Below are 18428 nucleotides of genomic sequence, written 5' to 3'. Positions count from 1 at the left end.
GTTTGGTCTACTTTCGTCTAACCTTTTCTCCTTGTGCTTTTTCTGCTCACCCTTGATATATATATATATATATATATATATATATATATATATATATATATATCTATATATATATATATATACACACATATATATATATATATGTATATATGTATGTATATATATATATATATATAATATATATATATATATATATATATATAATATATATATTATATATATATATATATTATATATATATATATGTATGTATATATATATGTCTCTGTGTGTATGCATCTGTGCGTGTGTATGTATGTATGTTTGTATTACAGTTTCCATTTTCAAATAGAAGCTTGTCAGCAGTAGTCAATATGGCGGCGAAAATTTCACACATAATACGTTGATTCATATCAGGAAGAAATCTCTTTTCTGTCAATACGAGAATACATTACGATTAATTCACTTCTTACAATGGGAACGTAGTTTTATTTCACTCCTTCTGTCCCATACTTTTTACCTTCATATTAAGTATTTGTAAGAGGGGTTGAGAGAAGGGGGGAAACAAATTATTAATATCTGTATATCACTTTTATTAGTTGAAACTAATTGACGATAAGATGAATCTACAATGTATGTAGTTAAAGTCTCTTTTTTTATAGCCTATGGACCTTTTCAATTTTAACAAATTTCTGGAGTAAAATTGTCCGATTTATATTTAAACAAGATTATATTTGTATCAATTATAAAATCAATTGTGAATTGTTTCTATGCGTGAACTATCCGCAATCATGTTGAGTATAAATAATTGCTTCGTAACTGATATATTTGATTAATTCTCACTGCTGCATACAGAAATATATAGGCTGGACTCTTTCGCTGTCTTTTTACTATAAGAGAAAAAATTTCTCTATGGTAACTTCAGTGAATTTAAATTTTAGCAGTTTAAATATATCACAAGCATATTTTAACTAACCTAGATTGTATGTGTGCGTGTGTGTGTGTGTTATATGCTATGACTTGTATATTCATACTCAATTAGTGGAGGCGCAATGGCCCAGTGGTTAGGGCAGCGGACTCGCGGTCGTAGGATCGTGGTTTCGATTCCCAGACCGGGCGTTGTGAGTGTTTATTGAGCGAAAACACCTAAAGCTCCACGTGGCTCCGGCAGGGATGGTGGTGATCCCTGCTGTACTCTTTCACCACAACTTTCTCTCACTCTTTCTTGCTGTTTCTGTTGTACCTGTATTTCAAGGGGCCGGCCTTGTCACTCTCTGTGTCACGCTGAATATCCCCGAGAACTGCGTTAAGGGTACACGTGTCTGTGGAGTGCTCAGCCACTTACACGTTAATTTCACGAGCAGGCTGTTCCGTTGGTCGGATCAACCGGAACCCTCATCGTCGTAACCGATGGAGTGCTTCCATCATCATACTCAATTCATTGCAGGCATATTCGAACGTGAATAAGCTAAACGATGTTCTATACCCCTAAAGGAGAACAACGTCTAATGTGTATTTGTAATATACCCGATGCATTAACACTATAGAAATTTCATTAGATTCGGTAGTCCTGGGTAGCTCTGAGTGTGGAGACATAATGATGTTAAGCAGTGGTTATATGAACGTCTGTGTGCATAACGAAGTTCAGAATACACAATGGATTAGTTAACCATGAAAGCTATTAGCTTCATGCGCAGACAAATCGAAAAACTGAGTTGTTTCTGATATAGATTTTCTTCGAAACAGGCTTCTGAGTGAGAAGAAGGGCGAAAAAAATGAAGCTAGATAGCAATAATACGAGAAGACTTCCGAGTGAAAATGGCCATATATTTATGTCCGTCTCTCTATCTGCATATCTGTGTGTGTGTGTGTGTGTGTGTGTGTGTGTGTGTGTGTGTGTGTGTGTGGTGTGTGTGTTTGTGTGTGTGTTTGTGCGTGTGTATAGAAGGTTGAAAAGTAATACACGAGTTGATATATATAAAGAAAATAAGACAAGGTAGAAAATGCTAAAATGATTTTATCATGAAAAACATTTTAGTACCGGTTTCAGACTTTTCGACTTTTTCAACTTAGAGTAAAGCAGGAAAAACAATTGAATTGAAGAAAAATTAAATGAAATATGTCTTTTTAAAATATTTCCATTGTCTTTAAATAGGTAGGGCATTTTCCTTTTTTGCAGTCTCTGTCTCTCTCTCTCTCTTTCTCTCTCTCTCTCTCCTCTCTCTCTCTCTCTCTCTCTTACTTTTGTTAAGGCTCAGTAGGTAGTAACAGATCTGAAGAGATAATTAATAAAAGTGCAGAAGAATGATGGTTCTGGATTTTTATTGTTTAAGCAGCAGCAACCGAGATGTCGAAGAAAAAGAAGGAGTAGGAAAAGAAGAGAAAGAAGAAGGAAAAAGACGGGAGTGGTATGACAGTAGTAGACTGTTCATAGAATCCTCTTTAATGGTCAAGTGACCTAAAAGTGACCTGTTGTGGTTGTAGCAGTAGTGATTGGAATTGTTCTAAATAAGTTCATGCGTAGTAGCTGTTCTGAATATATCTTTTTTAATTCGCTTTTAATATTTGCGTAGATATTATTCTAAGATCCTTGTAGTAGTGTAGAAGCATTCAAGAGGGGTTTGTATTTTGCGATAAAATATGATTGTTTGCTATTGCACTGATTATAGGTTGCATTGTCCCTGAATTTATAAAGAGCAAAATTTCTGAAGTTGGGTTGTTCGTTAATGGTGCAAATGCCAATGTGTTCGCTTAATGCTATTTTTCTGTATTCCAGAATTTTAATTTGGGATCTATGTACGGTCATCTTCTCGGTATAGACTGTTTTGGGTTTGGCCTATATATTGCTCTCGACACTCTGAGCACACACACACATATATGTATATATATATATATATATATATATACAGAGAGAGAGAGAGACATACACACGCGTGTGTATGTGTGTGTGTGTGTGTGAAAGGAACTGAATCAGGGAATTCACACGTGGAAACGTCTCTCGTTAGGCTTTTCATGCGGGATTGATTGTTTTCGACATTTAAAGCATGATCATTTACCCAGAAGGTACCAGTGATTATCGGTGCGTCTGCATTAAAGTTTCTTAGAGGCGCAAGTGAACACATTTCTCCTGAGAGTACAGTTCGTTAATTAAAGTTTGAGAAAAGCAACGACACCTTCTTTCCTTTCTATTGAAAGACAAACAAGTGAAAAAAAGTAATAATTTCTATTTTAACGTTCAGATTAACTGGTGAAAACAGTCTGCGCTTTCTCCCTCACCTGATAAACTCGATTAGGGTTCTTAATTTTTAATTTTTATTTAAACCGCATTTCGATAACAATACCATTGTTAGTATTAAATCCTGTGTTAATATGCAAAATGAGCAATCCAGTTGTGCTAGACTGTTAAACTTAATGGATGCATTAAGCAATGTATACGTGGATAGTTAATGGATTCGATGTGGGGCTGATGAAGGAGCAATAACCCCAGAAATATGTATATACACCCATTACCTGCTTTTCTACTATCATCGATTGCATTGTTTGCCTGGACGTATTCGTATACGAAACGTAACTTTCAGTTTTGGCTCTAAATTCTATAGAAAATCTATAGAGATACACTTCAAAATGATGATGCTGTTGATTATAAACTTCCAACTGAAAAATTTTCAGTTTCACCTGTGATGATATAGGTGTAGTACGGATACCAACCAAAGAGGATTATTTTAAATGTATCCATAGAACATAACAAAAAAAAAAACAAAGAATGTACATTGAAATTGTTCTGTTGCATTTTCTTTGAAAATAGCAAGACCAGAAAATTTGCTCAAAGACAAATGGTATGATAAGCATTATTTATTCATTTTAATTTTCTCAATAAATACTTACGGGAATCTGAATGTCTTCATATAAGTAAGAAGGATCTAGGGTTTTGTCAAGTAATACATGTAAAGATATATCTGGCGAGTCAGTGAAGGTGGCAAGAGCTTTTTTCAAACTAGCTTCAAAATTTATCTGCTTATCTTTCGAAGTTTGCACCATGTCTTCGAATGCTCCAAACTTAAATTTTCTAAATATCTGTATTCGTTTGTCATTATCATTATCTTCTGTATCTAATTTTTTCCTTGTTAGCACTTCCTTCATAGCGTCAAATGTGAATTCTTTATCACTATCAAAACCCTGTACCATACGTTGAAATTGTTCAAATTCACTATCAGAAATATTAGCAGGGGTGGCCATATCCATTATACTCCTAGTACTGTCGACTGAAAACGATTTCTTCGTCCTTACAGATGTGTTTAACTCTACGTTGATAGCGCTAACGGCCTGAAAATATTCAAAGATGAGCTTCCGAGAAAACAACAAACTCTCGTCTATGACAAACTCTTTCGGATATACTTTTGCCGCAGATTTGTTACAGTATACAAAATCAGGGAGCAAATTCTTAGCTTCATGACTTCTGAGTTCAATTATTTCACTTATATGATCCTGTATACCTGCAATAAAAAATAACTTGCTCAAGAGGCTCATGTAAGCTGCTATCAGGCTGTGTACGGCAAACGAGTGTTTCGTTGAAAGATAGGCGTTTATGGTTACCATGTCTTGTATATCGAGTGCTAATCTGTAGAGATCAACTATAATATCTCTACAGCCAAACTCGACAGCAATCAAAGCCATTGTGCAATAAATCATTTCAAAGTTTTCAATATCATTATTTTCCAGTTCGATACTTTCATAAATATGCTGATAAAAAATATACCCATTTTTCTTCATGAATATTTCGTCAACTCTTGGTGTTATTTCGAATTTTATCTCGGACAGATCTTTCAACAGGCAAACCTTACTAAGAACGGTTGTATTTTGATGTTTGTCTAAGAGGCCGTGTAAAATTTGTTCAACTCTCATTCTAAAACGGGGATTTTTGTTTTGTGATACTTTTAATAGAAGAACAAGAAACTCGGGAGAAAAAGCGTTCATTCCGACAACAAAACGTAATTCATTAGAAATTTTATGAAGAACCATAAGGATCATTTTCTGTAACTTGATAATCTGAAGGATTTCGAAACTTTGGCCTGTGCCATCCGCTGGAAATTTTCCCAATAGAAACATCATAGCATCGATCTTCTGATAGCACGTTAACCTGTTTGCTATTTGACAAATAGTATTAGCGGCAGTATTTTGGAATGTCTCTTCTATTTCCCTGTATTGCCAGTCTGAGTGGTCCGAGTGAACGGAGTGTTTTAAATGTTTTAGTAAAGAATCAAAAACTTCCAGCATCGTAGGAAAGACACAAGATGGCGAAGCAATCAGCACATTCTGGAAAACAACATCAATGATATTTGTCTTGATTACTGGTTCATTTTCTATGTAGTTATCCATGTGATAGACCAGCATCTGAAGAACTAAATAGCTGTATTTGCTTTGAATCGAATTCATTATGATTTTAAAAGCTTTCACCGCAAACTCATTTGGCACCCAAAGTTGATGGTAATCGAAGTGGATTAAAACAGGCTTTAGTATTGATTTGATTGTACCGAACGTAGCATGGTTTATAAGATCACTGAATATTTTTTCTGCAGTAGAAGAGAGGGAAGAAACATCTTCTAAATAGCTCTGTTCTGGCGACAGTGGTGAAGCATCATGCATGTTGTAAAGGAGCGAAGATACAATTTTCTGAATCTTTTCACTTTGCCAAATACTCAATTCTTGTTCATCATTGATAGCTTTGCGTATTATTCCTTGAATTCCACGCAAACCAGTTATTCGAATTCGATATTTAGTCAGCCCTGTTGCGCTCTTGCAATAACACATATCTTTAAAGCGTAATACAAAGAGGTCGTACCAGTCGTAGTAGGTCTGCGTATCGTCGTCTATGTAAGTAAACTTTATAAAATAATCCGTTGCTAGCACTTGCAGATCGATACAGTTGTTGTCAAGTAATTTTTTAATCACAGTTAGATAAGTCGGTGTTAGTATATGGAGTCCATGCACACGGGACGCCAGAAGTAACTCGTACAGAGCTTCCATGGAGAGGAAAATATAACTAATTCGGTAATGACGGTATAAATCTCTATTGATTCGTTGGGCAAAATTCTCGGCAATCTCAAGAAACTTATCAGGCTTAGAGGAAGCATAAAGTAGTAACTTATCCAGTCTGCATTTTATAAGACCATCATCAGGATTGGCTGGAAAGACTTTCGATATCAACTTTTTATGTCGAGGCTTTAGAGACATGCAACATAAGTAGTATAATCTCGATCTAATCATTCTCAAGGAATTCCGCCAACCTGGGATATACAAAAAAAAAAAAAATTATGTTGAGATGAAAATTATCATTCCTTTTTTTTTTTTATTCATTAGCAAAATAAAGAAAATGGGTGAAGAAAAGTAATAGGGCTTTGTTTAGAGTTTCATGGTTTAGCAAACAAAAAGTGATGTTTGACTTTCTCCCAAATAGTGTAAATCTACTGAAATAGATGTTCTATTATGCAATACAGGGCCGATTTAGAATCAAACGCGCACACACACTATATATATATATATATATATATATACGCGTATGCCTGTTTATCTATCTATCTATCTATTTTTATGTATGTATAGGCGTATGCGTGGTTGCATGGTAAGAAGTTTGCTTCCTAACCACATGATTCCGAGTTCAGTCCTACTGCGTGGCACATTGGGCAAGTGTCTTCTACTATAGCTTCGGGCCGACCAGAGACTTGTGAGTGGATATGGTAGACGGAGACTGAAAGAAGTCCGTCGTATATATGAAACTGCGACCTGTTCATTGACAAAATTGAGATGCAGCACGAAATTTTGTCAGTGAATAGATCGCGGTTTCAAAGCGACGAAAATATTTTGACAAATTAAATTTAAATGTTGAAGTGAATCCAACTTTTTTTGTGTGTTTATAAATGGCTTATAAACATCTTCCACGCTGCAATTGTTTATATATATATATATATATACATATATATATATATGAAAGATAAAACCACTATTAGGCAAATCAAACAGTGAAAAACATAAGCCAATACATAAAATTAATTTAAAAATATAAAAGTTAAAAATTAAAAAATTATTTAAATAATTTAAACTTATAAATTTTAAATATATATATATACAAATATATATTTATATATGTATGTATATTTTTATATTTATATATTATTTTATTTATTAATTAATTAATTAATTTATTTTTTATTTATATATATATATATATATATATATGTCTAAATTTGCGTCTACCTGTACATATATACGTACACACACACTCACACACACGCACACACATATATATATACACTCTTTAAGCCCTTATTATAATATCCCTTCATATTATAAAGTGCGGTTGAAGAACGATTTTACATGATAACTCTTCTCTCATATCAATATCGTATGATATCAATCTGTGTCTCCCATCTTCCCTTCCCCCACGCTTATTCTTTGCCTCTATATAACTTTCTCCTCCTCTTCCTCCTACTACCCATCCTTCTCCTCCTCCTTTTCCTCTTGTTCTACCTCCTCCTCTCTCTCTCTCTCTCCTTCTGCCCCTGCCTTAGATTTGATATCGTCAGTAAAGATTCATAAAATATGAAAACCAAATTACGACGTTTCTGGCAGCCAATCGGAGAGCGTCTTATTACTAATGACTTCTGTCTCTGGGCATATAGCACGTTATATCGATATGCTGGTCTTATCAGCTATTTCTAGCTCTAAGCACACAAACGCGCGCGCAAACACATTCGCACAAATACCCCCTCCACACACACACACACACACACACTGAAATACATATATATATACATACTCAAGTTTTTATCTGACATTTACGTAGTATGGTGTCTAAAAGTTGTTGTTGTTGTTGTTGTTAGTATTATTATTATTATTATCATTATTATTATTATTGATATCAATATTATTATTTGTTGTTGTTATTGTTATTATTGTTATTATTATTGTTATTATTATTGTTATTATTATTATTATTATTATTATTATTATTATCATCATTATTATTACTACTATCATCATCATCATCATCATCATCATCATCATCATCATCATCATCATCATCATCATTATTATTATTATTATTATTATTATTATTATTATTATTATTATTATTATTATTGCTATTATTTGGTGTAACTAGATCCTTTTTTTGTTTTCGCCATCTTATTGATTAAAATTTTTTATTTTCGGTTAGTTTTTTTTTTTTCCTGTTTTGTTTTTATCCTTATACAGAAAAATCAATCAAAAAGGGGGAAAAAATAAGGGGGGGATGAAATTATCGAACGGTGATAAAGGAATAATAAAACAGGAATTGCTCAACAAGAATAGTGGTATAGTAAGATATACTACTGCACAAACTGCGAAAGTATTAAGGGAACTGAATTACTGTACAGGAAGAGATGAATGATAAGACTTATGAATTATTGAACAAGAATGGACCGAATAATAACATAAAAGATTTAGTGAACATGAATAGGGGAAAAGTAAGAGAAAAGAGTTACTGAACGAGCATGGGGGAATAATAGTATGACATGAATTACTGAAGAAGAGGGATAGTGGAATAATGAGATGCGTGAATTACAGAGCATGAATAAAGGAACAGTAAGATTATTTACTGAACAAGAATAGAAGAATCGTAGGGGAAAGACTTTGCTTAATAAGAGGAGGGAAATAGTTTCATGAATTTCTAAACAAGGATTGAGGAATAGCAAGTTGAAGGAAATACTGAGCAAGAATAGAAGCAGAGTAAGGCAAACGAATTACTATACAAGATTAGAGGATTAGCAAGACAAATTTCCAAACAAGAACAGAGGAATAGTAAGACGAAGGAAGTTGTTTGAATGTCTTAGTCAGAAGAGTTGAGATAGCGCACGTGACAGTGTTTGGGTCTCAAGTGACAGGATTGCAGAGAGCGGAAGTTATAGTTTCGGACCTTTAACTTGAAAGGAAATGTTGCAGCCATTTAAAATGAAAATTATGCCACCACCTAATCTAATGATCCTGCCAGTGTGTTATCCAATATCATCATCATCATCATCATCATCATCAGCAGCAGCAGCAGCAGCAGCAGCAGTAGCGGTAGCAGCAGCAATAACCACAGCTATGCATACAAGACCAAAACACAACACAGCACCCACGACCTTCGGAGACATGTTTTCACCCTCAGAATTACCAAAGTATGGAATAAACCACTTGCATTAATTATTAGCTGTCAAGACACTACATCCTTCAGATCTTCCATACTTCCTGAAATTCGCCAACAGCACACCTGGTGCCAACTTTTTTCTATTTTTAGTTGTAGTGCACCTGAGCAGTGTATACAACAATTTCATTTTTTTTCTTAATAACAACAACAACAATGATAATAATCTTTTCTACTGTACGTTATAAACCCTGAAATTTTTTTGGGTGGGCAGGAGGGCTACTCGATTACATCGAACCTAGTGCTTCATTGGTATTTATTTCATCGACCCCTGAAAAGATGAAACATGAAATCGACCTCGGCGGAATTCGATCACAAAATCTAAAAATAAAAAGGACGAAATGTCAAGCATTTTATCTAGCGAGCTAAGGATTTTTTTTTAGCTCGTCGCCTTTCTGCAAACTCAATAATAATGATGGTGATGATGATGATGATGATGATAATGATGATGATGATGATGATGATGATGGTAGTGGTGAGGGTGATGATGATGATGATGATAATGATGATCAGGATCATGGTGATGATGATGATGATGATGATGATGATGAAGCAGTACCAGGCAGTGGCTCTCATGGCTTTTGATCTTAACTGGTTGGAAGTGTTATCCTGTACATTGTTTTGTCTTGGTATAAAAGTTGGTCTCCAGCAAATATTCTGCTCAATACCGGAGATTTGCTTGTCACTTGTTTAACTTTAACCATTTGAGCATGTTCCTTGGATGTTGACGATATGTGCATCTCTGATCACAAACAAAAGTAGTCGCGGAACATTATATCCATGTGTTGAGAGGAATTTTGGGGGGGTTTGAATAATTCACCTCTGGAAACATGGGTGCTTCGTTCAACATACTTTAACAAACTTACTTTATTCAGGGACCTTTTGAGCGGGATGGGTTACTCGACCAGAAGAAAATTCGAACTGGGCCCCACCTGCAAGGTCATGTGCTGTTTATCTTGATATGAGATCACCATGTCGCGCACATATGATTGTGATGCATGTGTCTGGTGTACCCTTATCAGACGGGTAGTCATGATGGGTATACTGGGCTTCATATATTTTACCCTAGTGTCACTTTGATTGCATGTACTGCCCTCTCACTCAATAATAATAATAATAATAATAATAATAATAATAATAATAATAATAATAATAATAATAATGATAATAATGATAATAATAATGATGACGATGATGATGATGATGATGATAATAATAATAATAATAATAATAATGATAATAATAATGATAATAATATAATAATAATAATAATAATAATAATAATAATAATAATAATAATAATAATAATAATAATCCTTACTGCTATAGGTACAAGGCGTGGAATTTCGAGGAAGGGAGCTAGTGGATTACATCAACCCCAGACCTCAAAAGTTTGAAAGGTAAACTCGACTTCGGCCGAATTTGAACTCAGAATGTAAAAACGAACGAAATGCCGCTAAGCCTGGCCTGACATTCTGCGCGTGAGGTTTCGTGGATTACATCGACCCCTGTGCTTAATGACCCCAAAACGATGAAAAGCAGAGTCGACCCCTACGGAATTTAAACTCAGAACATAAAGAATCGCAAGCGTGGTGTGGTAAGAATTTTGTTTCCCAGCCGCATGGTTCCACGTTCGGTCCCACTGCGTCGCACCTTAGTCTAGTGTCTTCTACTATAGCCTAGCCGAGTAAAGCCTTATGAATGAAATTGGTTTATGGAAACTGAAAGAAGCCCATGTGTGTGCGTGCGTGCGTGTGTGTATCTATGTGTGTGCGTATGTGTGTGCGTGTGTGTGTGTACGTGTGTGCGTATGTGTGTGCGTGTGTGTGTACCTGTGTGTGTGTGTGATTACATCTATATTTGACCCCCCCCCCACCAGCGCGTGACAACCGGTGTTGGTGTCTTTATGTCTCTGCAGCCTGGCGGTTTGGCCAAAGGACCTGAGAGAATTATAAGTTCTGCCGTCGATTCGTTCGACAAAGATTCTTTAATGTGTTGCTTCAGCATGGCCGCAGTCTAATGACTGAAACAAGTAAAACATGAAAGCTAAAAGAATTCGGAAGTGGCGCCGACGGTGCTAAACGAAAGATGATGTTGGCGATTAATGGTGGTGGCGGCGGTGGCGGGGTGGGGTGGGGTGTTGCTAGTGATGGTGGCAGTGATAGTGGTGAAGTGATAGAAGTGATGATGATGATGATGATGATGATGATGATGATGATGATGATGATGAAGAGAGTATTGATGAATACCATGACGATGACAGCGACAATAATGCAGTGATAAAACAGCCGATGATGACGATCATATACTCAGTCTGTGACAACTTGGAAGTTGATTCGCTGGATCTTGAAGGGACTGGTTACACATTATTGAAAAATATACGATATTTTTTTTTAAAATATCTTCTATCTAATGTCTGTAAAAATAGGAATAAAATGAATATTCGGTAAATATCAACACTCATTCCATATCTGCGAATTCCACCAATGTTATGCGGTATGATAATCTTTATGAATGTGCTGCAAAACAACAATTAAAGCTACATAATGTCTATAATAACAGTTAAGTTTGAAACCTATAAGAATTCAAATGATGATATTTTTATCCAAATAAACGCTATAAATCAATAAACTAAAGAAATAAAAGGAAAAATATGTCGTCTGATTTTAGGCAATGTTTTGTGACGTCATATTACTTTAAAACAATCGGCCATATTTTTTGATTCGTAAGCTTACATACGCGCGCATGCACACACGCACACACATACACACACGCATAAATCTATATGAATATGCGTATGTGTGTTTGTATGTATATATATGCGTATGTATTTATGTTTATATATGTATATACACAGTCGTGCAAACACATATACGTATACTTTCTTTCTCGCTTTCTTTCATAATTTTATACATCATATGAACACAGACGAACATATAACACAATGAATCTTTCGACAATACTATCCTATTAAACACTTGTATTTTCTCCGTCTAAAATGAACTTTAAGAAGTGGCTAGACAGTGTGTATTCGAGGAAAGAATGGACCGAAAGATACGGAAAACACAAAACAGAAATTTCTAATTGAAAAGACGTAAGAAGTCGAACTTTTCGTATGCTATTAACGAAACGATAGTGTGGGTTTGTTTTCCAGTAGAATTAATAAAGAAGAAATCTTTGTTGGCAAACTCATCAAAAAGCGACATGCTAAATTGCTTGAACGCGATTCGCAGAAGAAAGCGAGAAAAGATATTTTTCAAGAATAGGTCCTGTAGATATCCCAAAACTGATAAAATGTGCATCTGTGTCAAGAAAAACAAAAAACGTGTTAAACAATCAAAGATTGCTTTATATTTAAAACATATTCGAGCGAAAAAATTAATGCATTTGATGCAAACTGGCCAACCCATTAAATTACTGAAAAACCGAAGACATTTTTATAAATATTTCATTAAAAATGTAAAACACTCGAAGCATAATCAGAAAATAAAGGTTCCTTCTGTATTACCGAAGCATTCAGACAAAAGTAAACTTCTACGATTGAAAATAAAAGTTAAGAAAGCATTATTAAAAAAAGAAAAGAAAAGTAGAAAACAGAAAGGTACTAGGAACTTTCCAGTGGAATTTTCGTCGCTCGTTAGGGATATCGTGTGGATGAACAAATAATGAAACTCTTGACAAATAAGCAAGATATAAATCGCTTTTTCCTTGATACAATTTCAGTTATTTATCAGATAATTTAAAACTGTAACATAAAATTAGACGGTTAATTAAATGATATATAATGCAACAAAATGAAATTCTACCTATATTTCGACAAAGGATTTTATGTGATTTGCGACAATGCTTGACTGATGATCACAAGGTAGTAGTTTCGATTCTTGAACAGGGTGACGTGTTGTGTTCACGAATAAAGCGTTTCATTTTGGGCTGCACTAGTTGTGAATAAGTACCAAACGATTTCTTGTGAAACTCTCTTTCTCTCTCTCTCTCTCTCTCTCTCTCTCTCTCTCTCTCTCACTGCTGCATCTTCAATGTCCCCCTAAACCAAGGATGAGTGGGAGGGTGTCTATGTCTATGGATGATACATGGGTACCTAAAAGAATGTGCGAAAGTATGGTACATACTATTATTTATCCATACCTCCTCGTTAGTGACTGTTGGCTGTATTCTGTCTATCTATCTTCTTTTTTCTTTTTCCCTCTCGCTTTCTCTCTCTCTCTTTCTCTCTCTCTCATTTTCTCTTTCTCGCTCTCTTTCTCTCTGTCTGTATATACATATGCATTTGGTATTTACGAAGGTAGTGAACTGGCAGACTCATCTGCATACCGGGAAACCTGCTTAGCGACATTTCGTCCGTCCGTATGGTCTGCATACAAACTCCGCAGAGACCGACTTTGAGTTTAATCTCTTCGGGGACGATAAAATAGGTACCAGTTAAGAACTGGGGTCGATATAATAAACATAACCCCTGCCACAAAATTGTTGGCCTTTTCCCACAATTTGAAACAAATATTCAAGAAGAGAGAAGGAGAGAGAGAGAGAGAGAGAGAGAGATGGAAAGAGAGAGAAATTGCATGGTGGAAAAAGCATGCTATTCAATAATGCATAAATCTAAGGTGGTGAGCTATCAGTATCGTTAGCACGCCGGACAAAATGCATAACGCCATTTCGTCCGCCTTTACGTTCAGAGTCCAAACTCAGTCGATGTCAGCTTTGACTTTCATCCTTTTGGGGATCGATGAAAGAAGTACCAGTAAAGCACTGGGGTCAATGTTATCGACTCGTTCCCTCCTTCGAACTTACTGGCCGTGTGACAAATTTGAGATCAAACCTGAAAGTCACTTTTACTTTTATTTCATGGACGATCCAAATGCATCACACACAGTTGCTACCTGGTCACTGCTTTATAATTTTGTAAGGGTGAGGTGAGACTGCAAGGCAGGACCAGGTCGCAATTATTCTACGAAAATGTTGACACCACATGTAACACTTTTAAAATGTAACTAGCACTATGACCCGGCGTTGCCGGGTCATAGTGCTAGTGCATGCATATACAGCTGCGTACGTGCGCATATACACGCGAGCACTGTCCAAATCTCCGACCTATCACATACAGCTAGCTGGCATTCAATTGGCGTATCAAGTGTCGGGCATTTTGATTGGGTTTTGGATAGAAAATTAACAAAAAAGTCACTTCTATTGATTGTTTTAATGGCTTGGCGGGGTGACTGGGGAAATGTAAAGATGTGCACGACCACCCTTGGACGGTTTTAAATGAACATAGATAGTGCGAACCCTCTGACTGAAAAATTGTGGATTTTTATAAAGGACACACACACAGACATACATTTTGCGGTTTATATATAGAGAGATTACATGACTCGGAGGCCTCTTTCACAAAGTAATCTATTCTCGGTTCACGTTACTCACAAGACAAATATTTTACGATCGAACACCTCTACCCACATGCATAGACTGCACTCCCAACCATTATGCATATCACAAAACACGGGTAAACCCCTACACCTGCACACAACCGAACAAATGTATCACCTCCTATCTTAACCCTCCCTCATAAAGATACATTCCTGCCTGACCCTAGCATCTCGTACGCCATTTTTTGCCAACAGCTTTCTTCCCTTTATATTTTTTCCGATGAAGGTCTATAGTCTGAACCACTGCCACAATTTCCCTTTCTACTAAGCGTTAAAATAATATGATATATACTAAAACTTAACCGTCCTGTATTGCCTTTTTCTACATGTTGTTGTCCGTTGTTTTCATACATACATACAAACATACATACATACATACATACATACATACATACATACATACATACATACATACATACATACATACATGCATAAATACATGAATACATACACGCAAACATGCAGCATGTGTGTGTGTATACACACACATATATTTATATTGATCGAACGCCACGCATCCATTTCCAAGTAAATTTTATCTTAATAATTCCGATGCGCACTCTACACCCTATCTCTATTCTATCTCCCTCTCCTTTTCTTCCTTTCTGTTTTTCTCTCCCATCCGTTCTGTAACTCTTCTCTCCCCTTCACTGCTCCCACTCTCTCTCACTCTTCCTCCTTGACTCTCTCGTTGCTCACATGTGATCAACGGCTTTCTATCTTTCTTTCTTCTACTTGCTTTCACTTCCTTCCTAAAGACAAGACGTGCTTTTGCCTGTCTCTTCTCAAAGCTCGTTTTTCCAGCGTTCACCACTTCACATCGTTATGGCTTAACAGCCCTCACCGTTTGTTTTTACTGTTGTGTTCTTACTGTCCTGTTTTTCTTATCCCTTAACCCTCCGCAAAATTTAACCTTCCGCAAAATTTTAACTCTCATAAAAATTTTATTTAACTTGCTTTGAGGGAGGGACAGTTTTAAAGAAATCACGTCTTGTCCCAACCTTCGAAAACCAGAGTAGATAAAACAGGGGACAACTGATGAAGGGAATGTTCTTTATGTTACCTGTCTTGTTTCTCTATTTGTTTCTTTCGTTATTCGAAAAAAGTTGTTTTTCCATACTTTTATTTATTTTATGTTCTCATTTTTGAATTTGGTTCCGGGTTCAGTTCCACTGCGTGTCTTCTATTATAGTTCGGGCTGACCAAAGACATGTGAGTACATTTGTCACACCGAAACTGAAAGAAGCCCGTCGTATATATGTGTGTGTGTGTTGTCCCCCATCATCGCTTGACAACTGATGTTGGTGTGTCTACGTCTCTGTAACTTAACGGTTTGGCAACAGTGACCGAGAGAATAAATACTAGGCTTACAAAGAATAAGTCCTGGGGTTTATTTGTTCGACTAATGGTGGTGCTCCAACATGGCCGCAGTCAAATGACTGAATTAATATATATATATATATATATATATATATATAATATATATACACACACACACATACATACGTACATATAAACTAACTGCTGGCGCTCCATCGGTGTCGATGACAACGGTTCCAGTTGATCCAATCAACCGAATACCCTACTAGTTAAATGAACGTGCAAGTGGCTGAGTAGACCACAGATACGTGTACACTTAACGCACTTCTCACGAAGATGCAGCGTGACACAGAATTTGACAAGGCTAGCCTTCTGAAATGCTGGTAAAACTCATTTTGCCAGAATACACATACACACACACCACACACACACTCACACCACACACACACAAACACTCACACACATATATACACACACACACATACACACACACATACACACACTCACACACACACATATATACACAAACACATGCACACACGCATACGCACGTGTGAATACCAAACATTTTAAGTGGCTGCGCCCAGCTCCATAAAATGAATTTATCTGAGTGTCAGCATTTTTCGAAATTCTCAGATCTAACAATTACATATACATCGGGTTGTAACGAATTTAAACAAGTCAGTCGTTTGTCCGGGGTCGGGGGCATTCAGTAGAGTGTAAAGTAATCCGGACAGGATCGAATTTGGTGACCTTTTCATATGTTTTAATCTGTGACTAAACTAATGAAGATTTTGCTGTTTTCCGTTTAGAATAGAGTAGTGGTGACATATGGCATCTAATAAGTTGTAGCCTCGCTCCAGCATTTCGTTCAGTGCTACACTAGAGCTCGCTCTGTGTTGTTGTACCTGAATGTGTTCATTATTAGCCTTTAAATTCATAATGAATAGCATTCCCAGGAAGCGTGCAAGTGTAACTCTTAGAAAAAATTTGGTTTTAGTATCAGATTGCTGAAAAATTGAATCTGGCAAAGTGAACTGTCGGTGAAATTGTGAAGACAGCTGAAGACAGTGGCGTTCAAGCAGACGGCGCAAAAAAAATTCCTTGCGATGATGAGGTCTTGATCAGAAATAGAGTGAATGATCCAAGGAAAACCAGCAAAGGCCTTCAGAAATATTTGGCTTCAGTTATGTAAATGTTTCGTCTTCAACAGCTTACCGAAGGCTCCTTGAATATGGTAGATCTACCAGGAAGCCGGTACGTAGATATTCATTGACAGCTATTATGATGAGAAAACGTCTGCACTGACACGTAATCATGCTGGGTGGAAAGCAGAAAGAGTAGAGAAAGGTAATATATTCGGATGAATCGCATTTTGAAGTGCATGGGTTACAGGTCAGTGGTAGTGAGATGGAGCAAAGGTGAGCGTCATCGGCCAGGGCACACTCAACAAACGCAAAACACGTACCTAAGGTACTGCTTTGGTGCTGGAACTCCCGGACGGCTTAATGCCAAGAGAATGGGGAATCGTAATAAATACAAGGCTATCCTATAGGCTCACTTGCTTCCGATGACACAAAAAGATTTCCCTAATAGAGACGGTATTTTCCAGCTGAATCTCGCTCCGTGTTGTACTTCCAGAAAAATGCGCTTTCGATTGGCCTGGAAAATTTCTTGACATTAACCCCATTGAAAACCTATGAGCTATAATCAAACGCAGAATCGTAAAAGTCGACTGGTCGATGATGCAGAAGCTAATCTGTGCTGTTATTAAGGCTAGGTACCATGACGAAGGCTTGAAAAACATGTGTTCAGCATCAGTGCATTCTATGCCAGACCGTGTGTAGATGCTTATACAGGCAAAGGACGGTCATACTTCATCTTAGATATTTCATCATTGTCCCGATTGAAGGTAATGAGTTCGATTCCCGGACCGCGGTGTGTGTTGTGTTATTGAGCAAGACACTATATATCACGTCGTTCCAGTTCGCTCATCTGTAGAAATGGTCTGCGACGTCTCAGGTGCCAAGCTGTATTGGCTTTGGCCTTTCCCTTGGATATCATCGATAGCAAGGAGAGGGGAGGCTAGTATGCCTGGGAGATTGCTGGCCCTCAATACAACCTTTCCTGGACTTTTACCTCGAATGGTAACTATCTAGGTGCAATCCCATGGACATTCATGACTGAAGCGGGTCTTTACTGCAAATGACTGTTATTACTGATTAAAAGATCTTTGATTTGTAAGGATTTGTACAGTCAATGACTATTAGTTTATATATTATAGTATGAATAATTTCGTCATTGGCCGGATATATACACGTATAGTTTCTTGGCCTTCCGTGTTTCAATTTCTATCTAATTCCGATATCTATGGTACTATAAATCTTAGTAAAGCTTTGCATAATAATGGTTTAGAGATCGACGGATAAAATTCTACTATTTCAAATCTGGCCTTATGCTTATTCACACAG

At 36.5% G+C, this 18428-nt stretch overlaps 1 protein-coding gene and 1 long non-coding RNA gene across 2 annotated transcripts in view; both read right to left on the bottom strand.

The window, feature by feature from the left end:
• Positions 1-3815: 3815 nt before the first annotated feature.
• On the bottom strand, positions 3816-11818 carry LOC115220574 (protein EFR3 homolog A-like). Its single transcript, XM_029790726.2, has 2 exons — positions 11509-11818; positions 3816-6263 (listed from the first exon to the last, which is right to left on the bottom strand). The coding sequence occupies exons 1-2, from the start codon at positions 11564-11566 to the stop codon at positions 3850-3852; spliced, it is 2472 nt and encodes an 823-aa protein (XP_029646586.2). The 5' UTR covers positions 11567-11818; the 3' UTR covers positions 3816-3849.
• A 6256-nt stretch (positions 11819-18074) lies between these two features.
• LOC118766461 overlaps positions 18075-18428 on the bottom strand; it is a 17057-nt gene continuing 16703 nt past the window's right edge. Inside the window, exon 4 of the long non-coding RNA XR_005002395.1 lies at positions 18075-18156. This is a non-coding gene — a long non-coding RNA (uncharacterized LOC118766461). The remainder of the gene's footprint in view (positions 18157-18428) is intronic.

Source organism: Octopus sinensis, linkage group LG16 (genome assembly GCF_006345805.1).
Source record: "Octopus sinensis linkage group LG16, ASM634580v1, whole genome shotgun sequence".
NCBI lineage: Eukaryota > Metazoa > Mollusca > Cephalopoda > Octopoda > Octopodidae > Octopus > Octopus sinensis.
Note: the sequence above shows the minus strand (reverse complement) of the source record. Positions and strands in the feature narration are given on the sequence as shown.